Source organism: Myotis myotis, unplaced genomic scaffold, assembly GCF_014108235.1.
Source record: "Myotis myotis isolate mMyoMyo1 unplaced genomic scaffold, mMyoMyo1.p scaffold_m19_p_3, whole genome shotgun sequence".
Lineage (NCBI taxonomy): Eukaryota > Metazoa > Chordata > Mammalia > Chiroptera > Vespertilionidae > Myotis > Myotis myotis.
In genome coordinates, this window is record NW_023416335.1 from 56,453,973 (window position 1) to 56,481,654 (window position 27,682).

The 27,682-nt window shown below is 41.9% G+C and overlaps 1 protein-coding gene across 2 annotated transcripts; it reads left to right on the forward strand.

The window, feature by feature from the left end:
* On the forward strand, positions 1-27,150 carry FBXL3 (F-box and leucine rich repeat protein 3). 2 transcript variants are annotated; one of them, XM_036297310.1, is made up of 5 exons: positions 1-133; positions 5,084-5,432; positions 8,759-8,881; positions 12,018-12,189; positions 24,672-27,150. In XM_036297310.1, the coding sequence occupies exons 2-5, from the start codon at positions 5,085-5,087 to the stop codon at positions 25,313-25,315; spliced, it is 1,287 nt and encodes a 428-aa protein (XP_036153203.1). In that variant the 5' UTR covers positions 1-133; position 5,084; the 3' UTR covers positions 25,316-27,150. The 2 variants fall into 2 exon arrangements, with proteins under 2 accessions (XP_036153203.1, XP_036153204.1); XM_036297311.1 differs by lacking the exon at positions 8,759-8,881.
* The last annotated feature ends 532 nt before the right edge of the window (positions 27,151-27,682 follow it).

The following is a 27,682-nucleotide window of genomic DNA, read 5'->3' on the forward strand; positions in this document are numbered from 1 at the left end:
GGAGCGCGGGGGGCCGCGTCGGCGGGAGCCGGAAGCGCGGGGCCAGGGGGGTCGCACGTGAAAGCCGCGGACCCAGCAGCCGCCGTCCCTGGAGCCCCGGGTGGTGCGTGGGGGCAGCCGCCCGCGACAGCAGGTAACGGCGGGGGCAGAGCCGGAGCCCGCGGCCATCGCGGGGCCGGGCGCTCTTCCGACTGGGCGGGCTGGCAGCGCGGGGTTTGGGGGGGTCCCGGGCGCGCGCGAGCCGCCCCTCGGCGCGCCGGGCAGGGCTGGGGGCGCGGCGGGCGCCCGGACCTTGGAGCCTGCTCGGGGGCGGTTCCCGCTCGCCTGCTTCACAACATGTCAGCCGGGCGCGGTGCGCGTGCGGGGCGGCGAGCCCTTCCGCGCCGTCGCTGGCGTTCTCGCGGGGCGCGTGCGGGTGGCGGGCACCGTGCCGCTCGCGCCCCGCCGGGCTCCTCCCGGGGTGGGCTGCGCCCCTGCTTGGAGCATGAGAAACGGGGGCTTTGCGATGTCAACACAGTCCAGGGCGGGGCGCCGGAGGAATGTCAGCGAGGCGGCCGGGGCGGCGGCGCGGGGCGGGGCCCAGTGGAAAACTTGGTCAACTTGCGCCCCGCGGGCAGCTTCCCTGCTCGAGGCCACGGAGTGGGATGGGACGCGGCCTGTGAAATGGCCTGCGTCTCCGAGCCAAGAGCTGAAATTTCTATTTTGTTGCTGATGATACCCAGTCGAATGGCCCCGATCTTTATTTTTTTATTTTCATTTTTTTTACCATCCCTGAAATAGCTCTAAAATTGCCATCGCCCCCAATTACCTACAGATGACCACTAGGCAGAACGCCATCACTACGCTTTCCCCGCCGGCTAGCTCTGAGAGTCATCCCTTTCCACGGGCTTATGCTTGTATTCCAGCCGGAGAGTGCGTGTTCATTTTAATGTTAGTGAAGGGAGAGCGTAAATGGGGAGGAGCTGTGATGCCAAAACGAGCTGTTTAGAGCTCAGTCCAGAAGAGCTTCTAAAACGACCAGGAGCCCAGGGCACTGGCAGTGCCTGATGAGACGAGGGGCACCCAGTGAGCGGGGCACCCAGTGAGCGTTCTCCGCTGCTCGCCCCAGCCCCCGGGGAGGAGGTGTGACTGCTCGCTCTGCAACCCCCTGTGCTGCTCCGCTAGTCCGCAGTCTTCCCGCATTCCTTTGCTTTTTGGCCGTTGGTGGGAATATCAGTCCCCCACCAAATGCTCTGGTGGCCCAAGTTGCATTAATTATTTGGGGCCAGGAAAAGTTGCAGTTTGAAATTGAACTGCCGGAGCCCTGAAGAGACTTGGTTTTTGGTGCTCTACAAAGTCTCTCTGACATTTATTGTCCAGCTTCCATCTCTGCGCTTCTCTTTATTTTTTTAAGTATATTTTTATTGGTTTCAGAGAGGAAGGGAGAGGGGAGAGAGAGAGAGACATCAATGATGAGAGAGAATCATGGATCGGCTGCCTCCTGCATGTCCCTTCTGGGGATCATGCCTGTAACCCGGGCATGTGCCCTTGGCCAGAATCGAACCCAGGACCCTTCAGTTCGCAGGCCAACGCTCTATCCACTGAGCCAAACCAGCGAGGACTGCCCTTTTCTTTAAATAAATATATGAGATGCTTCACTTTGGCTAAATGTAGGAAATAGTTCATTGATGTAAATTCTTTGCAGACTGATGGACGCTTTGAATTAATTTTTAAAAATACATGTATATGTATGTATTGATTTCACAGAGAGAAGGGAGAGGGAGAGAAACATCAGTGATGAGAGAGAATCATTGACCTGCTGCCTCCTGCACATTCCCCACTGGGGATCCAGCCCACACCCCGGGGATGGAACCCTGACATCCTGGTTCATGGGTTGACATGCAACCACTGAGCCACACTGGCTGGGTTGAATTAACTTTTGATATAGCAGAGCTTCATATGTAAGTAGATTTAATAAAATACTTTGGAAAGCAATGTACATTTTTGCATTGATAAATGAGATCATCTTGGAAAAAAATGATACTTAAAAATTTTATTAGGTGCCCACTGTGTTCTGTTATTTTCATGCATAAATGAGGACGATGCAGAGACCATTTTTATTGGCATTTGGCTTAGAGTTTTTTCTGTTGCTAGATGTACTATAATTCTGACATCTTACAATCATTATATATAATAAATTACAGATTTTTTTTGGCTAGTTATAAACTAGTAAATGCTTAAAATATACTTTGGTGGTCATTTAGTCTTAATATCTAGATCAGTGGTCGGCAAACTCGTTAGTCAACAGAGCCAAATATCAACAGTGTAACGATTGAAATTTCTTTTGAGAGCCAAATTTTTTAAACTTAAACTATATAGGTAGGTACATTGTTATTAACTTAATTAGGTACTCCTAAGGCTTAGGAAGACCCACACTCAAGGGGCCAAAGAGCCGCATGTGACTCGCGAGCTGCAGTTTGCTGACCACTGATGTAGATGAAGAGATACTACTCCTCAGTGTTGCATACTTGTTTTTAATATGTCAACTTTTCTCCCCTCAACTTGGAAAGGTATTGAAATATACTTTATTTAAAACAGAACTGTAACAGACAAAAGAATGTGTTGTTAGGAACAGCAAAGTATTAACAAAGATATTTGCTTGGATAAGACTGTCATTTTTGTTTGTGTGTCCATATACTTAAAACACTGGTTCTCAACCTTCTGGCCCTTTAAATACAGTTCCTCATGTTGTGACCCAACCATAAAATTATTTTCGTTGCTACTTCATAACTGTAATGAATCGTTATGAATCGTAATGTAAATATCTGATATGCAGGATGGTCTTAGGTGACTCCTGTGAAAGGGTCGTTCGACCGCCAAAGGGGTCACGACCCACAGGTTGAGAACCGCTGCTCTAAAGTAAGATGAATCATTTCCTTTTTAAGTTGAACAGTTCTGGTTTTAGAAGACATTTCTCCAAAAATAGGCGTTCAGCATTCTATGATAGGGAGTAGAAATTATAAACATGGCTTCATTCTTTTTTGAATCTCTGTATCTCAAAAAACTAAAGAGTTTTAGATAGCCAGAAGAGAAATTACAAGCCCTGGGTGGCAAACTCTTTGTTCTTTGACCCAAATTTTATATGCTAAAATTAAAGTAAGCCTTCAGGATAAGCTAAAGCAGAAAAATGGGTCATAATGACAGTGTTATTTCAACCTCTAGTAGGACATCATTACTGGGAGAGATTTTTTAATATTAAAGGTTACATTGTAGTTTATACTATCTTTTCTCTAAACACATTTTAAAATATGCATTCATAGATTCACACATAAGTTTTAGTCTTCCATACAACTACCCTCTTTTTTTTTTTAATATGTTTTTATTGATTTCAGAGAGAGAGATAGAAACATCAATGATGAGAGAGAATTATTGATGGGCCTCCTGCAAGCCCCCTGCTGGGGATCAAGCCCGCAACCCAGACATGTGCCCTTGACCGGAATGGAACCTGGGACCCTGCAGTCTGCAGGCCGATGCTCTATCCACTGAGCAAAACCAGCCAGGGCACAGCTATCCTCTTGCCATCACCTCTGTCATTCTGTTTTTTCCCTTCTCCCTTTGCTCAAAAGGATATACATCATTCACTTAACTCGCATAGTTGGAAATAGGAGCAATGAGGAAAAAGCAGTTTATTGCACATGGGCTAAGACCTCCTGGGCTGATTTTAATGCCATAAAGACCAGGGGGTCTCTGTCATGCCCTTTCCCTGCATTCCCCCTTCCTTTTTCACAAATATTGCTAGCTATTGGATAGAGAGAAAATCTGGAAACATATTTGGTTAAAATTCATGTATTTGCACATCCTTCATCCCACACAGGAATTGGAAATTCTTATATACTAATGTGCCAAGAAGAAAGTTGGAGCCAGTCATTCTTTTCAAAAACAATGACTCCAATTCGAACCATTATCATGCCACAATTGCCGTTTAAAGACAAAAATATTGCAGGCTCTGAAGTAAATAAGACCCATTTAGTTTAGAGTCTGCAATACTTTTCAAAAACAACTAAAAGCCAAATTGAAACAAGATCTTTTTATCTGATTATAGTGTAATTTATTGAAATTAAAATAAATGTGTATAATATAGAGAAGCATATTGGAAAAAAAAAGTTCACCTGTAATTCCACCACTATTAAATTCCAATATAATACAATATTCTATTAATATAATTAATATAATCCCACTATTATAGTTAGTTACAATATTAATGTGGTGAACCTACTTCCAGAGTGTTTCTCATACATAAATGTGTATTCATGCACTCTCACACACACACACACACTTTGTTTTAAAACAAACAGGATCATTTTTTCTATTTTGTGTCATGTACTTTGATGTCTTTAGTACTGGACTGCTTTGCTGTAACTGAGTTTAACAGTTATCTGTCTCCTTTCAAAAGCCCTAGTACTATTTAATTCCTCACAAGAACCCTGTGTGTTATCTTCATTTTACAAACAAGCACAGGGAGGTCAAGTAACTTGTTCAAGGCCACATAACCAGTGAGTCATAGAGCCAGGATTCAAACCCAGGGAGCTTAGTTCCAGAGCCACACCAGTAAAGTGTCATTGCAGGTTCTCTTTTAGTTAATTGACTAGAACTTTTTTTAAAAAAATTGGTTTTAGAGGGAAAGAGAGAAATTGACCGGTTTCCTCCCATGCGTACCTAGACACGGAATTGAACCTGCCACCTTTCGGTGTACAGAACGACACTCCAACTATCAGAGCCACATCAGCAAGGGCAGCTGACTATAACTTTTAAAACATAAATTCTTGGTTTTGTTTCAAAATCATGATCAACTTTCCCCCCAAAATAGTACAATATAAATACAAATGTTTAAGCACCTGTATAAAATTTGTAAGATGATAGTTGGTCTCCACTTATGTTTTCATTATATTTTGTTTTGGTACTCTTGGAATTACTGGCCTAGTTCTTTCTGCATGTTTGTTTTTGCAAATACATATATACACATCTCAGTGACAGAAAAATGACTTTTGAATTTACTTTCTTCAGAAGTTTAAGTATGAAAAAAATTATGCGTTTTTCTGAATAGGATGAAACGAGGAGGAAGCGATAGTGACCATAATTCATCAGAAGAAGATACTGCAGAGAAATCCAAGAAACTGAGGACTATAAATGAGCATTCTCAGACTTGTGATTGGGGTAATCTTCTTCAGGACATTATTCTCCAAGTATTTAAGTATTTGCCTCTCCTTGATCGGGCTCATGCTTCACAAGTTTGCCGCAACTGGAACCAGGTATTTCACATGCCTGACTTATGGAGGTGTTTTGAATTTGAACTGAATCAGCCAGCTACATCTTACTTGAAAGCTACACATCCAGAGCTGATCAAACAGATCATTAAAAGACATTCAAACCATCTGCAATATGTCAGCTTCAAGGTAATACTTTAAATCCTTCTTTTAAAAAAATAAAGCATATTTAGTGACCTTTGTGTCTTAAATCAATTCATCTTCTCATGTCTTTGAAATTGCTTTTCAGGGAAACTGCTTAAAGATTTAGAATTATCAGGTTCCTTAGAAGCTGTAGCAAATAATTATACTTGAGCTTAATTACTCCATTTTATTATAATTACTAATTTCTTAAAAGAGCAAAAGCATCCACTAAATAAGCATAAGTCATTGACCAAAGCTGTCAAACACATTATTGAGGACACTTTGAGGGAAAACAAATATACAGTAACATTTTTTAGATGTGGAGCTTATAACTAACACTTAATTCTTGTTCCTACCTAATAGGGACTGAGTTTGCTTATTAATGGCTTTATGATATGGGGTCTTCAAAGAAAAAGGAGATACAGAGCTCTTATGTAAAAGATTTAAAGCAATGGTTCTCAACCTTCCTAATGCCGCGACCCTTTAATACAGTTCCTCATGTTATGGTGACCCCCAATTTCATTGTTACAAATTGAACATAATTAAAGCATAGTGATTAATCACAAAAGACAATATGTAATTATATATGTGTTTTCTGATGGTCTTAGGCGACCCCTGTGAAAGGGTCGTTTGACCCCCAAAGGGGTTGCGACCCACAGGTTGAGAACCGCTGATTTAAAGAACATATTTTAGAGAGGTATAGAAAAAGGTACACAGAAGAATGCCAAAAGAACTGTTTGGTTCTTTTCATTGCTGGAAGGGACATACTGAAATCATGCAGTGATGAGATAAAGTGGGGTGGCTTTTTGAGATGTCTAGAATAATTTAAGGAATCACGGTGGTTTGTATAAGGTCAGATGTTTGTAATGTTTTGTTTGGGGGATGAATAATGGAATATGGGCATGCTTATTTACTAAATGAGTAACACTGGTAATTGTTGAAAAGTGACATCTGAATACCTGATTTAATTATATGTAGCAGTTATTAAACAGGTAAAGTTAAACCTAGATGAAATCGTGATTCTTACCCAGTGTTCCTTACCAAAACTGAAGTCTTATCTGCTCCCAAAAATGTTATTCCTTCGATGGAGATGACCAGCTTATTCACCCAGTATGTGTCCAAGAATGAGGAGAGAACTGGTGATGGGAATGGTTGGGTGTATAATGGCCTCCTTCCTAGAAAAATGCATAAAGGCTCATAGGCCTCTGAAGGTAGGATTGTTAGACTTAGCAAATAAAAATAGAGGATGCCTAGTTAAATTTGAGTTCAGATAATCAACAGATAATTTTTAGTATAAATATGTCCCTTGCATTATTTAGAACATACTTCATACTTATTCATTGGATGTCCTGTATGTTATCTGGCAACCCTAATTGGGGGAAAGCGTGGGAGAAGGTAGGAGGATCAAACAAACAAAAAGCTGGAAACTTCTCATGTGTTGTCTCTCCCCAGCTTCCTGGTTTAGAAAACTCAAGAGCCTTCCCTTTGGTTTCATTCATCTTTGAGTTGTCTCAGAATGTTCTAATGGTAAATTCTGTAAAAAAAAATTAGTATAATATGTTAATCACATAGGTCAAAAGATCAAGTCCATCCATTGAATTGGCTGGATCAGTGTTAATCTTTTACAGCCCTGTGATAATTCAACTGCATCCAACTTGTATAATCCTCACAAAACCACTTGTCCTATAAGTTTAAACATTTTTATTTTATTGTTTATTTTGCTGAGGAAATAATTTCTGATTTGCAAAAAGAGCCACATCACAGGATTTTTCTGACCTCCCCTGATAAAATTTGTATTTAATTCATTACTAACTTTGGTCCGTTGTTAGTGTAGAACAGGGGTTCTCCAACTTTAGGGGCAATCAGAACCACCAAGAGTGTGTGTTGCAATAAAGATTGCTGGCTCCCACCTTCAAGGTTTCTGATTCCGGTGGTCTGGATTGACCATGAGAATTAACATTTCTAACAACTTTCCAGGAGATATTTGATGCTGCTGTCCAGGGACCACACTTTGAGAACCACTGGTGTAGAGAAACTTAGCCAAAGGATATTATAAAAGGCTCTGAAACTTTAACACAAATCAGTACGGCAGTTGTACAACCAGATCCTCAGAACATTTTGGGGTTAAGGTAATGTACATCAATCTGTAATTAAAGTAAACACAATACTTTAAACTATTCTTTTTAGCCCAAGGAGGAACTTCCTTTTTGAAAAAAACAAACAAAAACTCTTGCGTTTTTTGGACATGTTACCCTTCTACCTAGATATATCTATGCAGAAGTGTGTGTAGGAGCAGCTACTTTGTTTCACATTTTCATGCTTGACTGGTTGGAGTCCCTAATTTCACTTTGCATTCATTTTTTCAGTAATATCATTGACAGTGAATCCCCAGTTGAGATTTATTTGAACCTTCTGAGTAAATACTTCAGTTTCTTGTGTCTTGTAACATGGGTATTATACATAATGTACTTATATGTATGATTGTACCCATTACCAAATATATAATTATTTTTCAAAGATAAATTTTATGCATTTCATTAGGTTATATAGTCAGTTTGGAATAAATAAACTCAAAGCCAAGTTCTTTTAACATTAAATATATATCTTTTCATATTGAAAGTTAAGTTCTGCCCTTATAATTTCTCAGGGTGACTCAGAAAAGTCCTACAAGAGACAAGGTAAAACTGAGAAACAAGTATATTAGAAAAAGAGGCATAGCCCTAGCTGGTTTGGCTCAGTGGATAGAGCATTGGCCTGCAGACTGAAGGGTCCCAGGTGCAATTCCCGTCAAGGGCACATGCCTGGGTTGCAGGCTTGATCCCCAGTAGGGGGCGTGCAGGAGGCAGCTGATCAATGATTCTCTCTCATCATTGATGTTTCTATCTCTCTCTCTCCCTCTCCTTTCCTCTCTGAAATCAATAAAAATATATTTAAAAAAATAAAAGAAAAGAAAAAGAGACGTGTAGGTGTGCCATTTTGGACATTTGGAGCAGATTGGTGAAATTAAAAAATCAAAGAAAAGTGGACAGTGTCAGTATTGAAAGCAGGTATGCTTGCTTATAAACATCGTCTGGTACTGTAAAGATGTATTCTTGAGCAAAGTTAGTGTCAGTACAGCTTGGATTAATTTACAGATTTTATTTAAAGAAAACTTTGGTGAAGAGTTAGGTTGATATATATTCATATTTATGTGAGGGTGGGTGATCAAAAGAATATAAATTCTTTAAGTTATAATGCAATAAACTAATAACTATTTTTTGCTTTTGTAAAGTTAAGAAATGCACAGAATAATGTAAATATACCGATGGGTAAATGGTGTTTTCTCTTCTAAGGTGGACAGCAGCAAAGAATCAGCTGAAGCAGCTTGTGATATATTATCACAACTTGTGAATTGCTCTTTAAAAACACTTGGACTTATTTCAACTGCTCGGCCAAGTTTTATGGATTTACCAAAGGTATCTTGCTGGTTTTCTTTTATTAGCTGTTACTGAGAAATCATTGAAACCCTATCCATTTCTTATACTGACATTGGGAATGTAAGAAAAGTAGTAGTATAATAGAAAATCAGTTACTATGTAGAATGTAAATAGGATTTTTTAAAAAAAAACTTCCTTTTTTTATGAGTAAGGTTGAAGAGTGAATGAAGTTAGATTCTATAGTTTTAAAAGAGACTAAAACTGAGAAACAAGCATATTAGAAAAGAGACATATAGGGATCAGGCCTAAGCCGGCAGTTGGACATTCCTCTCACAGTCCGGGACCCCTCCCTCCTTACCACCCTCTTGCTCACTCCTTACCGCTCTGTTGCTGCTTCTTAGCCTTGCTGTGGAAGCAGGAGAGGCTCCCGCCATTGCTGCTCTGCTCAGCAGCAGTGAGCCCGGTTTCTGACTGAGTAGTGCTCCCCCTGTGGGAGCGCACGGACTATGAGGAGGCAGCTCCTGCGTTGGGCGTCTGCCCCCTGGTGGTCAATGAGCATCATAGTGACCGGTCATTCCTCCATAAACAGTCACTTAGGCTTTTATTATATAGATGGGCCTCGGATGCTTGTACTGTTTTTCTTTTTTTCTTTTCCTATTAGGGCTTCTGTAGAGATTGAAATAAAGTGTTGCTATAGTTTGGAAATCTTGTGAGAACCAAAGAGAACATGAAAGAAGTCTATTTGATCAAAGCTAAATCTGAGGGAAATGGGAAAATGAAGGCAGTGATGTGGTTATGAGTATACTAATGAAGAAATGTGGTTGTATGAGATATAATTGAGTTTGATAGGAAAATATTAGCATTTAAATAGTAAAATAGTTAATCAAAATATAAATAGTAAACAGTTATTTAATTACAGTACAAAAAAGGAATGTGACTAAGAAGATAGTGTTTCATTTTCCATTTGACCCTTGAACAACATAGGGTTGGGAGTACCCACTCCTGAGCATTCTAAAATCTGGCCTTCAGCATGTTGGGATTTCCAGCTGTGGATCGAATATAATTGACCCATGAACAACCCCAATTTAACCTGCGCGGATCCACTTACATGAAATTTGAGATTTTTCAGTTTAAAAAAAATCCACATATAAGTGGCCCTACACAGTTCAAACCCATCTTGTTCAAGGGTCAGCTGTACTTTGTGACTATTAGCCTGCCCTCTTCCCAGTTTACTGCTGAAGTAAATTTATAAAGCTAAAGGGAAGGTCAGATTGGCTCTGTAGAGAAATGTTTGACCAAGTATTGACCTCTCTTTCCCCTCCTGGATTCTTTATCCACTGGTTATGGCTTCTTAGTTTTTATTCAAACTCATATACTTTGACCATGCTTTTGTTTTAAACCTTTTTTTAGAAATCATCATCCAAGGCTATGTTTTTATTGATTTTGAGAGAGGGAGGGAGAGAGAGAAACATTGATTAGTTGCCTCCTGTACTCGCCCCGACTGGGATTGAACCCACAACCTATTATGTGCCCTGACTGGGAATCAAATCCACAACCTTTTGGTGTATGGGATGATGCTCCAACCGACTGAGCCACCCAGCCTTGACCATGTTTGAATTCCTGTATCCCTACAGTGGTTCCTTTAGGTCAGATTCTGTATCCAGCTGATAACTTAGTATCCTATATAATAAAAGGCCAGCCATGTAAGCAGATCGACCAGAGACCAGAACCACCACGGCCCCTCGCTGGGCTGGCCCCGCTCCCAACAAGTGGTTAGAGGCAATCAGGCAGGCAGACCAGCAGTTGGGGTAATCAGGTAGGCAGACAGCCCCTCGCAGGGCTGGCCTTGCCCCCCAGCAAGCAATTAGGGGTGATTAGGCCGACAGAGTGGTTAGGAGCGATCAGGTAGGCAGGCCAGCGGTTAGGGGCAATGAGGCAGGCAGAGTGATTAGGGGCTATCAGGCCGCAGAGGAGAGTGGTTAGGGGCATCAGGCCGGCAGGCACAGGCGGTTATGGGCAATCAGGCTGGCAGGCACAGGCGGCTAGGGTCGATCAGGCCGGCAGGCAGAGTGGTTAGGGGCGATCAGCTCGGCAGGGGAGCAGGTAGGGGCATCAGGCAGGCAGGCAGAGGGGTTGGGGCGATCAGGCAGGCAGAGTGGTTAGGAATGATCAGGCAGGCAGGCAGGTGAGTGGTCAGGAGCCAGTGGTCCCAGATTTCGAGAAGGATGTCCAACTGCCTGTGGGATCAGGCCTAAACAGGCAGTCTGACATCCCCCGAGGGGTCCCAGATTGGAGAGGGTGCAGGCTGGGCTGAGGGGTCCCCCCACACCCCATGCACAAATTTTGTGCCCCGGGTCTCTATAATAATAAAAGCATAATATGCTAATTAGACTGGACAGCCAGACGTCCTTCTGGACAAAGCTGCGGCAGCTGCGAGGGCCAAGGATAGGCAGCCACGGCGACTGGCAGTGGCAGCAGTGCTGGGGTAATGGGGGCGGTGCCTTCCCCTGATTGGCCTGGTCACCTCCCACAGAGTAAGACATACCCTGAGGGCTCCCAGACTGTGAGAGGGGGCAGGCTGGGCTGAGGGACCCTTCTCCAGTGCATGAATTTTCGTACATCAGGCCTCTAGTTATAGATAATTTAACATATTTAAAGGCATTGTAAACTTGGAATTTTATTTAGGTATGATTTTTATTATTTTACAATCAAATTTTATATAAGCTTTCATATTCCAAATGAGTCTTTCCTAGGTTGTGAGTTGATTGTTATTTTAATTTTTAATGATTATGCTAATAGTTATTACTGTTTTAATGGTCATTACTATCAAACCAAAAATTAATGCAATTTAATTGTTTGTAAAACATGAGAGTAGGGTTTCAGATAAGGTGATGTGAAATGTCTGAGAGGTATTATCAACCTGAATTCCAGAATTCCTGTTTTTCCTTACCAATAACTGTGATATAAACACACATCCTGAGGCTTGAAGTCTTTTTTTTTTCTCCCAAAGGTAAAAAGGTGCTTCAACAGAGTGAAGGGGATGCTGTCCCCAAAATAGTTATGAAATAATATCATTAGGGTTCAAATGAACCATGTGTGTATTACAACTCCCTCAATTTGCATTTGTAGAATTGAAACAGTTTTCTTTCTTTTTCTTTTTTTTCTTTCTTTTCAGTCTCACTTTATTTCTGCGCTGACGGTAGTGTTTGTAAACTCCAAATCCTTATCCTCACTTAAGATAGATGATACCCCAGTAGATGATCCATCCCTCAAAGTACTGGTGGCCAACAACAGTGATACGCTCAAGCTGCTAAAAATGAGCAGCTGTCCTCACGTGTCCCCAGCAGGTATGTTTTGTTTTTGCCAGATAACATTTTAAATGTATTGATATTTTTATCAAATTAAGAAAAACTATGATCTCTAATCTTGAAGGTGGATTAATGTGATTATTTCATCTCTTTTTCAAAAGTGTTCTTTTTAAATTATATATATATATATATATATATATATGTATATACACACACACATATATATATATATATATGTATACACACACACACACACACACACACACACACACATATATAATGTTTTTATTGATTTAAGAGAGGAAGGGAGAAGGAGAGAGATAGAAACATCAATGATGAGAGAGAATCATTGATCTGCTGCCTCCTGCATGCCCCACAATGGGATCGAGCCTGCAACCCAGGCATGTGCCCTTGACCGGAATCGAACCTGGGACTCTTCAGTCCGTAGGCTGATGCTTTGTCTACTGAGCCAAACCAGCTAGGGCTACAAAGTGTTCTTAATGTCATAAATCAAATTTTGTAGCATTGACACTTCCAAATTATTTTTTAATCTTATTCAGCAATTTGTGTCCAACCTGTGTTAAAAACAAAATGGATAAATTTAAAAAATGAAAGGCCAAGAGTGTCCTTTAGTAAAATAGAACTTTCTCTTACTGCATTTGAACTAACAGGGTAGGTTTTGAGTCTGTGTAATCTCATAATTGGATTTCTTCTCACTATGTAGAGGACAGGAGTTGTGCTGAGGTTGTTGCCTTATATTTTGCAAGATAATGCTTTTCCTAAGTTGAAGTTTGGAGCCAAAGGACGCTTCAAATGGAGGAATAATAGCATTATAAACTCTCTATGCTTCTCATATAGAATTTAAGTGTTCTACCTTATTCAATTTTATTTCATTTAAATTCCAAATGGCTTGTATTGTAAAGTAACTATAAGCCCGTACTTTATACTACTCTCTGATGCTTCACTCCTGACTCAACCTCCCACTGTTGACTTTCCCCCCAACTCTTTGACTATTATTTGGGAAACCTATTATTTTTAAGGAGCAGTGGTAAGTTCTTGAACTCTTTAAAGAACACTTCCCATTTTCTTGCCATAACTAAAGCCTGGCTTTTTCCCCAAGAAAATGAGTCTCTCTTGGATGGAGATTATTTGTTCATTCTCCCCTATATCCCACACAGAGGATCTTGGTGATGGGAATGAATGGCTAGATTTCTTGCAATACAGTGGGCCCTCCAAGTCCATGGATTCTGCATGCATGGATTCAACCAACTGTGGATTGAAAATATTCAGGAAAAGTAGAAAGGTTATGTTGTTGCTGATGTGTACTGTGTCTGTACTGAACATATACAGACTCTTTTTTGTCATTATTCCCTAAATAATGCAGGATAACAACTATTTACATAGCATTTAGATTGTATTAAGTATTATAAGTAATGTAGAGGTGATTTAAAGTATATGGGAGGATGTGCATAGGTTATGAGCAAATATTACACATCCTATCTAATAATAGAGAAACATGGTAATTAACCGTAACTTCGCTACCCTTCCCATTGGCTAATCAGCAAGATATGCAAATTAACTGCCAACCAAGATGGCGGCCGGCATCCAGGCAGCTGAAGCGAACAGGAGGCTTCCTTGCTCCAGTAATGGAGGAAGCCAAGGTTCCCCGCCTGCCGCTGCCGGCCTCTGAGCTTGCACTCTAAGAAACAATGTTGCAATTACAGAAGCTAAACAAGCTCCAGAAACCTGCTTTCAGCCATCAGAGCTGGAGTTGCAACAGAGTTTCAATTATAGAACCCAAACAAACCTAGATACCTGCTTTCAGCAGCCAAGGTCTCCGAGCTGGAGCTGAGCCTCAGAGCTAAAGCCGGCTCTCAGCTCCAGTGACAGCCATAGAAGGTAAATAAATCCCAGAACAAAGAAAAAAAGGAGAGGTTGGGAGCTTCAGTCACCTGCCAGCCTGAAAACAGCCCTCAGCCCCTCACCCAGACTGGCCAGGCACCCCAGTAAGGACACCCACCCTGATCCGGGACACCCTTCAGGGCAAACCAGCCGGCCCCCACCCGTGCACTAGGCCTCTATCCTATATAGTAAAAGGATAATATGCAAACTGACCATAACAGCAGAAGGACTGGGAATGACTGGTCACTGTGACACACACTGACCACCAGGGGGCAGACGCTCAGTGTAGGAGCTGCCCCCTGGTGGTCAGGGCACTCTCACATGGGAGGAGCTCTGCTCAGCCACAAGCCAGGCTGACGGCTGCCAGCACAGCAGTGATGGCGGGAACCTCTTCCGCCTCCTCAGCAGCTCTAAGGATGTCCAACTGCAGCTTAGGTCTGCTCCCCGCTGGCAAGTGGACATCCCCCTAGGGCTGCCGGGCTGCCAGAGGGATGTCTGATTGCCATCTTAGGCCCAATCCCCCGGGGAGTGGGCCTAAGCCAGCAGGTGGTCATCACCTGCGGGGTCCCAGACTGCGAGAGGGCACAGGCCTGGCTGAGGGACCCCCACCCCAAGTGCACAAATTTTTGTGCACCGGGCCTCTAGTTTTATATAAGGGACTAGAGCAGTGGTTCTCAACTTTCTTAATGCCGCGACCCTTTAATGCAATTCCTCATGTTGTGGTGACCCCCAATTTCATTGTTACAAATTGAACATAATTAAAGCATAGTGATTAATCACAAAAACAATATGTAATTATATATGTGTTTTCTGATGGTCTTAGGTGACCCCTGTGAAAGGGTCGTTCGACCCCCAAAGGGGTTGCAACCCACAGGTAGAGAACCTCTGGACTAGAGCATCGTGGATTTTGGTTTCTGCAGGGGGGAAAGGAGGAGTGGTATGGTATTGTGTGTTTGTCCTAGAACCAATCACCAAAAGATGACTATATTTTTCGAACTCCTGCCTCTTCTGGATTATCACAAAATATGATAATCTAAATTAAAAAGAATGGGCTTTGGCAGTTAACTTCTTATGTAACCTTGGTCACATTTTACTATCTACTGTATAGATTGCTCTGAAAGTAAGGTTCATAATTCAAAGCTTCATCATGTACAAGGCCCTTTGTATCCTGATCTCCACCTATCACTTTAATTATGTTTGCTGCACCCTCACATGCAGCTTTTACTTGAGCCCTATGAAAACTATAGTTCTTTATACCTGTGTGTCATCAGAACATTGTACCTTGTGGAATACCTGTTTTCCCCCACTTCATGTAGATTCTAGATAACTCCAGCTCAGCTTTCAAAATTCAGCTCAGCTGTTTTGATTTTATTCCTGTTTCCTCCTCCTCCTCTCTGCTTTTGCTGCCCTGTCGTTTTTATAGTATTCTCAATGTAACTCGTAGCACTGTGTGGGAGCCTTTGGGTCTCTGGTTTCTCTGTGAGACTGAGCTCAGTATTCTCTTTATCCCAATACATCCCATGTTTATTTTTATTAAATATACACATCAGTTCTGATAGTATGGTATAAGCTTCCTTAATGTGACCTAATGACTTTTGGACTAGTTATTCAGGAATGAGACGGAACACTTGTAATACTTTTTAAAAATCCTCTTCTAAGGATATGTATGCTTTTATTGATTTTAGGAAGAGGAAGGGAGAGAGAGAGAAAGACATCAATGTCAGAAATATCAACTGGTTACCTTCCATACACAATTGGACCAGGGATCAAACCTGCAACCTAGGTATGTGTCCTGACCAGAAATCTCACCTGCAACTTTTTGGTGTATGGGATGACACTTTAACCAACTGAGCCACCTCGCCAGGGCTATAACCCTTTTTAATTTAAGAATATAACTGTAGCACAACTTGGCTGGAGATCCTAACCAGAACTTGGCTAGAGATCCTGGCTGGGCTGCTGATCAACTGAACGCTGTCTCCATGTCATTCCTTCTATGCTGACTCTGTCCATACCTTTGGGGACCCCAGCATTCAAGCCCTGACTGGTTTGGCTCAGTTGATAGAGTGTTGGCCTGCGGACTGAAGGGTCCCAGGTTCGAATCCAGTCAAGGGCACATACCCAGGTTGCAGGCTCAATCCCCAGCAGGGGGTGTGCAGGAGGCAGCCAATCAATGATTCTCTCTCATGACTAATGTTTCTATCTCTCTCTTTCTCTCCCTTCCTCTCTGAAATTAATAAAAATATATATTTTAAAAAGTAAAAACAAAAAAAAGAATATAACTGTAAAGGATTTTAATTTAAAATATAACATGTTTGTATATTTTCTTTCTACCCTTGTTTTGCACATTTGGGCAGTTTCTCTAAGTTGAAATTACAGGCTATTTTCTATTTTGCTTTCTTCACTGAACATCTTATCAAACTTTTTTCCCATTTCCTGTCCTATCTAATAAAAAGGGAATATGCTAATTGACCCTCACACTGTCGCAAAATGGCGGCCCCCACAGCCAATAAGGAAGGAATATGCTAATTGACTGTCTTGCCCTCAAAGATGGCGGTGCCCACAGCCAATAGGAGGGAATATGCTAATTGACTGCCCAGCCCTCAAAGATGGCGGTGCCTATCCTGTCTAATAAAAAAGAAACATGGTAATCGGCGTACGACCGCTACCCTTCCCATTGGCTAATCAGGGCAATATGCAAATTAACTGCCAGCCAAGATGGCGGCCGGCAGCCAGGCAGCTTAAACTGAACATGAGGCTTGCTTGCTTCAGTGATGGAGGACTCCAACGTTCCCCGCCTGCCTTGCCGGCCTCTGAGCCTGCAGTTTGAACATTGTAACAAATATAGAAGCTAAACAAAACCCCAGAAACCTGCTTTCAGCGAGCTGGGAACTCAGAGCTGGAGTTGATACAGAGTTTCAATTATAGAACCTAAACAAGCCAGATACCTACTTTCAGCAGCTGAGGCCTTAGAGCTGGAGCCAAGCCTCAGAGCTAAAGCTGGCCCAGAATTTAAAAAAAAGAGCAGTTGGGAGCTTCAGTCCCAGCCTGAAAACAGCCCTCATCCCCTCACCCAGGCTGGCCAGGCACCCCACTGGGTACCCCCACCCTGATCCAGGACACCCTTCAGGGCAAACCAGCCAACACCCACCCGTGCACCAGGCCTCTATGCTATATAGTAAAAGGGTAATATGCCTCCCAGCACCGGGATCAGCGGAGCCGCGAGGCCTCCCCACACCGGGATCAGCATGACAGGGGGCAGCGCCCAAACCCCCTGATCGCCCTGCGGCTGTGTGTGACAGGGGGCGGGGCCACAACCGCCCTATCCACCCTGCTCTGTTCGTGACAGGGGAAGGCGCCCCAACCCCCTGATCAGCCCTGCTCTGTGCCTGATAGGGGGGAGCTCCCCAACCCCCTGATAGCCCTGCGGCTCTGTGTGTGACAGGGTGCAGTGCCCCAACCCCCTGATGGGCCCTGCTCTGTGTGTGACAGGGGGCAGCACCCCAACCCCGATTGGCCCTGCTCGGTGCGTGACAGGGTACAGAGCCCCAACCCCCCTGATGGGCCCTGCTCTGTGAATGACGGGGCAGTGCCCCAACCCCCTGATTGGCCCTGCTCTGTGTGTGACAGGGTGGCGTCGCAACCTCCCCATCGACCCTGCCTTGAGTGTGACGGGGTGGTGCCCCAACCCCCCAATCAGCCCTACCCTGAGCGTGACTGAGGGTGGCATCACAACCTCCCGATCGCCCTTCTCTGTGCATGACAGGGGGCGGCGCCCCAACTCCCCAATCAGCCTTGCTCTGAGCCCGACCAGGGGCTGCACCTAGGGATTGGGCCTGCCCTCTGCCACCCGGGAGCAGGCCTAAGCCAGCAGGTCGTTACCTCTCGAGGGGTCCCAGACTGCGAGAGGACACAGGCCGGCCTGAGGGACCCCCACCCTCACCCCCCCCCCCCCAGTGCACAAATTTTTGTGCACCGGGCCTCTAGTAGTCGATAAGGAGGGAATATGCTAATTGGCTGCCATGCCCTCAAAGGTGGTGGTACCCACGGCCACAAGATGGCCGGCAGGAGAGGCCAGTTGTGGACAATCAGGCCAGCAGGGGAGGGTATTTAGGGACAACCAGGCTGGCAGGGTAGGGCAGTTAGGGGCCACCATGCCTGCAGGGGAGGGCAGTTGGGGGCAACCAGGCTGGCAGGGGAGGGCAGTTGGGAGGGACCAGGCCAGCAGGGGAGCAGTTAGGCGTCGAACGGGCTGGCCGCGGAGTGGTTAGGGGCAATCAGGCAGGAAGGCAAGTGGTTGGGAGCCAGCAGTTCCAGATTGTGAGAGGGATGTCCACAGGGATCGGGCCTACACCAGCAGTCGGACATCTCCCGAGGGTCCCAGATTGGAGAGGGTGCAGGCTGGGCTGAGGGGGGGACACCCCCCCCCTCCAGTGCACCAATTTTGTGCACCGGGCCTCTAGTAGTCCTTATAATTGTCTATTACTGGACCTCTAGGGACCACTTGACACCTGTGTCTTGCCTCTTTGATATCATACTCCTGATTTTCCTCTTTCCTCTTGCATTGTTTCTACTATGTGTTCTTTGCTGGGTTTTCTTTTCATTCCTTAAACTTTGATGTTTCACTGTCTTCTATATTGGGTCCTTTTTTGTTTTACTGTGTAAACTCGTGGCTCTGTTCTCATCGCCTATGGCTTCAGTTACATTCTATATGTTAATACCTCCTACTTTTGGTGTCTGAAACTCTAGAGCTGTGTATTGAGCTGTGATGGCCCAGTGCCTCTAGAACAGCCGTGGGCAAACTATGGCCCACGGGCCGGATCCGGCCCGTTTGAAATGAATAAAACTAAAAAAAAGAAAAAAGACCGTACCCTTTTATGTAATGATGTTTACTTTTAATTTATATTAGTTCACACAAACACTCTATCCATGCTTTTGTTCCGGCCCTCCAGTCCAGTTTAAGAACCCATTGTGGCCCTCGAGTCAAAAAGTTTGCCCACCCCTGCTCTAGAATGTCTCACAGGTACTTCAAACAAATGAACTCCCCCCCCCCCCCCTTCCCCGTCCAAATTTGCTTTTCCCTTTTTACCACCTTATTGAATGGCATCATCCAGCTGGTTGCCAGGGACCTGATAGACATCCTTGATTCCTCCTACTCTTTGTACATTCCTTCCACTGAGGTCCGGTATCCCTGAAGTATGCTTTGAATCTCTATGATGCCATAGAATGAATATTTGTGGTGTTCCCTCTCCCTCAACGCCAATCTTGTGTTGAAACCCTAATCCTCAATGTGATGATATTTGGAGGTGGGTTGGTAAATAAACAGGTCATGAGAGTTGAGGCCTCATCAATAAAATTACTACCCTTATAAGAGAGACTATCTGTTTCCACCATATGAAAACACAATGAGAAGTGGCCATCTACAAGTGGGGGGGGGACTTCTGGCCCTCACCCAAACCTGATCATGCTGGCACCATGATCTTGGACTTGTAGTCTCAAGAACTGTAAGAAATAGATGTTTATTTTTAAAGCCACTCACTTCTGTTAAATAGCCCAAACTAACTAAGACACTGTACCTTTCTTTATCTCCACTCTTACTGCTCTAGTCTAGGCCCCACAATCTTTGGGCTATTCCCTCTTAATTGATTTCCTGACTTGCAGCCTTGCTCTTCTCTAATCTGATTTCCATGCTACAACCAGAGTAATCTTTCTAAAATATAAATCTGATGGGTTTTTTTCCTCCACTTTCTTTAGAAACTTCTTACTGTTCTTTAAATAAGATCCAAACTTCTTACTGAGGCTGGCAAGATCCTATATGATATTGTCCTTGCCTGTCTGTTGGGCTTCAACCTTTAAAATAATCTCTTACTTGGATAATCTGTGTTGAACTTCTGTCAGTTCTTAGAATGCTTGTGCTTTCTTCCATGTCTGGGTGTTCATACAGGAAATACCGTTCACTTCCTTTCTTCACTGGAGTTTTAAAGGGGTCATTCAATTACATTAGGACTACCTGAATAATCTTGTTTTAAAGCCAACTATGCTATCCTATATATAAAAACCCTGGGTCCATCACATCCACAATGACTGGAGGCTCGACCGAACACCAGGCTAGGGAGCTGAGGGAGGGGGAGGTGATCAGTCAGTGGCAGCGGTGACTGGCAAGTGGCTGGAAGGCAGACCTCTTGGTCCCTCCTCCTGGCCCTCAGACTCCAATCAATCGGTGGTGGAGGCTGGGCAGAACTGGAGACTGGCTCTCTTAGTAGTCCTGCAGGGTCAATCTCAAGAGGACAGGCCAGGCACCAACAGACCAGCACTGCCAGCATGATCCAGACAGCACTGCTGGCCTCCTAGAACTCGACCTCAGGCACTGAGGCTGCTTTCCCTCATTAGACGCGCAGCGGGCTCGGGTGGGAGGGGACTTGTGGCAGTGGGGATGGGGGCAGAGGAGGCAGGGCCTGGCAGAGGGCAGCCTGTACTCCCCACGTGGCCAGGGCAGCTGTGAGTGCTCCTGATGGCCCACAGGTGCTGCTTCAGCTCAGCCTGCAGGCTCCACTTGGCCCAGATCACAGAAGCGCAGGCACCTCCTCCATGCCACACCCCCACTTCCGTCAGTCCCACTGGCTCTGAGGCGCCCTCCCCGAGCTGTTTCTGGCTATTTCCGGGAAGATCCCGCCCTCGGAATGCACCTGGCTCCTGAGGAGGCTGGTGGAACCACAGGCAACATTTGGTGGCCATTATTCTGCCTACCACAGTATGAATCAGAATAAATCTGGAAGGCGGATGAATGTGGTCCATGCCTTAGCAGCCCAAGAACATTGCCCCTGAAATGAACACTAAGCCAGGAGTGAGAAAAGCGAAGGGTCACCAGGGGTTACCCAACAAAACCTCCAAAGGCGCCTGTGTTAATGAACTAAGTACCCCTGGAAGTGGGAGCAAAGCTGGGGCCAAAAACGAGGATTGGTCTACAAAGGGCTCTAATCCTCAGATTTCCTTCTCCACTCAGCACAGCTGGGCAGCTGCCCCAACCCCGCCCCAACAAAGACAGAAGGTTCATTGTCCTGAGAGGATAAAACAGGGTCTCTGAACCCAGGACGCAGCAGGACAACTGGGAGGGGCAGCCCTGTGACCCACCATTTTGCTCCATTTTGAATGCATGAAGCCTGCCTCCCATCCCATCACCTGTGGCCCCCTCCCCTCTGGCTCCCAGACAGTGAAGTCAGGGCTAACCTCTCCAGACAGGACACTCCAGAATTTATTCCCTTCAATCTCTGACTATATTAACAAAAAGTATTTTGTTGTTTCATTTCCTGTTTGTTTTCATTTTCTTCTCCCTGCGTACTGTTTTCTCCAAATTGTTTGATTTTTTTCCTGTTTGTATTAGTTCTTTCAGAGCCCAACTCACCAAGAAAAGAATACCTAAATAGGTTGGCATCAAAGATTTCCCAATGAAACAGCCCAACCCCAACTCTTTGTATTGAGCCTCTGAGCCAACCAGCCCTCAAACCCCCTCCCCCCCCCCATAGGACTACTCAGCAACTTGCTTTCATAAACCGTTTTTTATATTCTTTAAGCAATTATAGGAAAATGCAAAGGTCTTAAGTGGTCAGTATAATGGCTCTTGACATTTGTAGACACCTGCACAATCCATACCTCACTCAAGATATAGCACATTTCCATCTCCCCAGAAAGTTTCGTCATGCCCCAGTCAACACCTCCCCCACCACAGAGGCATCCACTATGCTATTCAATCTCTTAGACATGAGCAGATAATCAGGGGTCATCAATATTTGAGAAAAACCTCTAATATAACAAAAACAAACAATTTTGAGGAAACAATATGCAGGGGGGGAAAAACTTAAAAACAAACTGTTATTACTGTATTCAGGCTTTGGAGAATCTATGGCACATGTGAAATAAAAATTAGATGTTGTTTTTTGGGGAAGAACATTGAGAATGAACAAAACAAAACAAAAAAATTCTTAGACTTAGATAATATCCTAGCAGAAATGCAAACTTACTTAAAAGGAGTCAGCAGCCCTGACTGGTGTGGCTCAGTTAGTTAGGCATCGTACCCTGCACCAGGAGGTTGCCAGATTCCCTGTCGGAGCACATGCCCCAGTTGTGGGCCTATTGATGTCTTTCTCTCTCTTTCTCTCTCTCTCTCTCTAAAAATCAAACTATTCTTTAAAATAAAATGGGTCAGCAAACTACAGCCTGCAGGCCAAATCCAGCTCAACCTGCTTTTTAAATAAAATTTTATTGGAACACAGCTACACCCATTTGGTTTTTTAAAAAAATCTTTATTGTTGAGAATATACAATGTCTCTTTTTGCCCCCTCCACCCTGTTCCTGCCCTGCCCCAGGCCTTCACCACCCTATTGTCTGTGTCCCTAGGTAATGCATATCTTAATAGTAAAGGGCTAATATGCAAATGGTTGTTACGTGCAATCAGCAGGAGGCTTCATCCCCAGCCTGCAGGGCTTGATGTGGGGACCTGAGGCTCTGTCCCCCACCTGGTGGGGCTTGAGGTGGATGGGGCCAGCCGGGTCTGGGTCTCATGTGATTTTGAGGCAGGAACTTGATTCTGACAGGAGGGAGATTTTCATATACATTTCACTAGTTTTCTTTCATCTCTAACACTTCCATTATAGAGAAAGGGCAAATAGCAATATTAAAGTATTTTCTTTAATTCCCTTTTAATGTGCATGAATTTTGTGCACCAGGCCACTAGTATAACATAATCATGGGAGTGGTATCTTAATCACATTCACAGGTTCCAGGGATTAGGACATGGAATCTTAGGGACTACTTTGAGAATTAATGTCTACCATACTGTTTTAGTAATTACTACAAGGTATCTCCAGGTTTCTTTTACAGTGGGGCTTGACTTATGAGTGTCCCGACTAACGAGATACCAGCTGTCTCTCGGCCGATTTTTTGCATTGAGTTGATAGGGTAATTTGAGTTAACGAGCTCAACTAGCTCGGTCTTGGAACGAATTAAACTTGTAAGTCAAGGCCTCACTGTATTTGCATCTTAGGTTACCATTTCCCATGTGTTTTTCTTTTTATATTAGGTTTATGAGATTGCAAAGAATGAAAATGTGTTCAGGTTACCTTGGGTGGTCAGAGTTTATTTTATAGTATATACACACCTTGTGGAGACAGAAACTTGGCAGTGACTGAACATTAAAGCACAGATATCTTGTACTCCCTCTTCTGGTGACTCTCTTAAACTGGCCATTCTGTTTATCTCTTCACTAATTCTGTTGCCTGTATTCTCCTGCTCTTAAAAAATTTTTGGCTTGCCCTGATCAGTTTGGCTCAGTGGATGGAGCGTCGGCCTGCGGACTGAAGGGTCCCGGGTTCGATTCCGGTCAAGGGCATGTACCTTGGTTGCAGGCACATCCCCAGTAGGAGGTGTGCAGGAGGCAGCTGATAGATGTTTCTCTCCCATCGATGTTTCTAACTCTCTATCCCTCTCCCTTCCTCTTTGTAAAAAAATCAATAAAACATTTAAAAAAAAAAGTTTTTGGCTTATTGGTGATCTTAGTATTGTCACTCCTTAAGTAGTAACTACTGTGTTTGAATTCTAGTTGTGCTCTTTGAAGTTAGCTGCTTCAACTTCAAAATAGGATACTTACCTTGCTAGACTTTTTTGAGTATTTGTAGGATAACATATCTAGTACCTGACATATCATTGTTGTACAATAAATAGTACATAATATGATGTGGGTTTTGTTGTTCCTATTCTTGTTTCTGAACACACAAAGGAAATGGTTTGAATGGGTCACTTATCAAGTAGTATACCAGTCTATAGCGTGTGTCTTGCTAGGCCACTTTGGAGATCGGATATTAGCCTTGGTAATCATCTGCTGCTAGGGTTTTGGAGCAGTTTTGAAGCATAGTGCCCTACACATTGGAACCATTTAAGGAACTGCTTTGTGGGTATGTTAGAGCTTTCAAAGTCATAATGTATATTTCCACTAATGTGAGTTGGTAATTACCTTTTGACTTATTTATCTTGGTATTTTTTTTAGAAATGTGACATACTTATTATGTATACTATTTAGCAGTTAAGTTCATTTGATGAAAATCTCTTTACCTTTTTAATATTTTATTTCAAATGGTTTATTTACATAAATCGTATTTCATATGGTTTCTCCCTTATTTTCATTTTAATTAAGATTTATTAAGGTTTTGTATTTCAAAAAATGCCCTTCGGCTTCTGTTGCAATGATCATATAATTTTTCTTGCCTAACCTGTAAGTTTAGTGCTAGTAAACAGTTCCTTAAAAAATATGGATAAACCTTGCTTAGTCATTGTATATTTTTAAGTGACATAATTATTTATTAATTTTTCTGAGTTGATAAGTGAGCTTCATTTCTTTCTAAGGTGTCATATTTAAATTGGGCTCATTTTATTATGGACAAAATTAGTAATATTTAAATACTGGTAACTTACCTTCTGCTAGTTCAATCATATAACTAAATTTTAATTGTATAGCTTTGTATAAAGGAAATATGGTAAGATTTTATTGTGGGACATGTATTTGATTAAATTTTTGAACAGATGACCTTGTGCAGAAATTTGTAAATAATTAGGTCTTTTTTTCTTCCAAGGTATCCTTTGTGTGGCTGATCAATGCCATGGCTTACGTGAACTGGCCCTGAATTACCACTTGTTAAGTGATGAATTGCTGCTGGCTTTATCTTCTGAAAAACATGTTCGATTAGAACATTTGCGCATTGATGTAGTCAGTGAGAATCCTGGACAGACACACTTCCATACTATTCAGAAGAGCAGCTGGGATGCTTTCATCAGACATTCACCCAAAGTGAACTTAGTGATGTATTTTTTTTTATATGAAGAGGAATTTGATCCATTCTTTCGGTATGAAATACCTGCCACCCATCTTTATTTTGGGAGATCAGTAAGCAAAGATGTGCTTGGCCGTGTGGGAATGACGTGCCCTAGACTAGTTGAACTAGTAGTGTGTGCTAATGGATTACGGCCTCTTGATGAAGAGTTAATTCGAATTGCAGAACGTTGCAAAAATTTGTCAGCTATTGGACTAGGGGAATGTGAAGTCTCATGTAGTGCCTTTGTTGAGTTTGTGAAGATGTGTGGTGGCCGCCTGTCTCAGTTATCCATTATGGAAGAAGTATTAATTCCTGACCAAACGTATAGCTTGGAGCAGATTCATTGGGAAGTGTCCAAGCATCTTGGTAGGGTGTGGTTTCCAGACATGATGCCCACGTGGTAAAGACTAAGTGATGTAGGGAATGATGAATAATATAGCACCTTAACTTTAAGCATATTGTATTATAATAAAAGTTTATTTCCTATAGCTCTGATATAATTCTATTTTGTGGAACAGAAATTTAATATCTGTATTGAGTATATAAGGACTGTTTATTGGAAGACCCATGAATCATTTTTGGTCGGAAAACTTTGTTTCTTTAGTCAAATTACAGATTTTTTTTTTAATTTGGTTAAAATCTGAAACCTGTTATAAAGATTGAATATTTTACAGTTTGAAGGAACAAAACCAATATATTATAATATCCAATAAGTGAGTACTAATAGATTTTACAAAATGTGTTGTCTATGCATTTTTTTTTTAAATGTAAACTTGACATTTTAGGGTCTTCAGTTATACATATACCTGTTATAAGGTGTTTAATATAGCTCAGGAAAGTAAGCATTTTGTGAGAAAAAAATGTAGGTTATTTTGTATCTAATGAAAAAGATTGGTTGGATGTTCTCAAATGTTACAAAGCCATTTAATAAGGTATAAATATAATTGTAACTCTTGGACATCTGATATATGTCACGCAGTAGTTATATTAGAAGGATAATAAACAGCCAAGATAAAATTAAAAGAAAATAAACACCAGAAGGGAGGCATTGTCTAGTAGAGTATAAACTTTTAGGTTTGCTCTGTAACCTGCTAAACCTTAATTCTTCTCTGCAATACATCACTCTATGTGGCACTTGAGGCATTCATTGTATGTAAAGTAAGGAATGTTTTACCAATTCTCCTTGGTTTTGTTTGTTTAAACTAGTTTTGAAGTATTAATAATTGAAATGAAAAGTTTATTTTTAAAACGCTAAATTCAAATAATTAAAGGTAGAACTTTAAAATACTTAAAAATTATTTCCATGAAGGAATATATTTTTAAGTCTCCAGTTAATTTCATTTTTCCATTTTGGAATTATATAGTTATGTAAGTAGGACTTTCAAAAATCATAAAAGAAGCATCAGTGTACAGTTCAGCATAAACTGTAAATTTAAAAGGATATATTTAAGTTCCTAATCATATTTTTAAGTAAATATTGCTCAGTAGACTGGAAAATGGTAATAAGACAATGTTGATAGTTTTGTGATTGTTAATTTGGTTGAACTGATATTTTATATTATTTAAGTTAGCATTTTTATTACTTTCCTTATGAATGAAGGTAATCCACAGATTGTAGAATCTGTAAAAATACTAAGTTTTGGGCTAAGTTTTTTTTAGATATTATATAAACTTTGATTCTCAGCACTAGTGCTAGTAGATATTACCTTCCTAAGGGAAATTAGAAGTGATTTACCCCCCGTGGAATATATTAATGCTTCTAGAAAGCATTTTTGGTAATTATGGAAGTTAATAGTCTTACAGATCTAATCTATTTTTTAAATCGAATACCTTCCTAAGAATAAAGTAAAAGGTGACATTCTGCGTAATTTTTGCTTTTTAAAAGTGATGGTATTCTGGTCACATATAAATGATATAGACTTGGAAATTAAAAGTTGTTGTTATACTATTTCCCCCCTTACTAAATAATAAAAAGCTTTGTACAGAAATACCTGTGTTAGTGAATGAAGCTTTTTTCCTTGCACAACTTTTGGAAAATGGATTTGACAGTACATAATCAGTTCTACCAAATAACCAAAGTTTTATTTGGAAATTTACTTTTTGTAAAAATGGAATTATATAATGCTTGAAATATTTTAAGTCACTTTATAAGCAAAATGTATAGCACTTAATTTGTTTATACTGTAAACTATGTGTTAAATGCTTTTGTCAATTTAAGAATAAAGATAGTTACTAATGCTGTTGTATTACAATTTTTAAAAACTACCCTAACATATATACTTGACTGATTTTAAAACATGTTAAACTGAAACTTATTAGTTTCAGATTCATAGTTGATGGATATAATGTTAAACATTAAATAATCTTTATAGTAGAATGTCTTTTTTGTTAGTTAAATGGAATCCTTAAGCTCTGATGCCTAAAGTGATAGGAAATTAAAATTTGACCATGAAATGTAAATTTATTCTTCAAATTTTATGAAGAAAGTGGTTAAGTTGAAAATAAAAAATGGGTTTTTTCTACATTTAGAATAAGAATTTATAAAATAGATTATTTAGAAATATAATTCTTAGGGTCCTTGAACCCAGCTAGCCTTTTTAGAGAAAAATGTCTATATAATTCCAATTAGGATGGTTTTTAAACTTGAAATTATTTTCATCTCCTGTCTTAACAGCTCCCATTAACTTCAATTTACCTTAATAATCTGGGCTATTTTAACAATATTATCAGAAAAAAAATAGGCGTGATTGAAGATTAAATAAATTTACGGC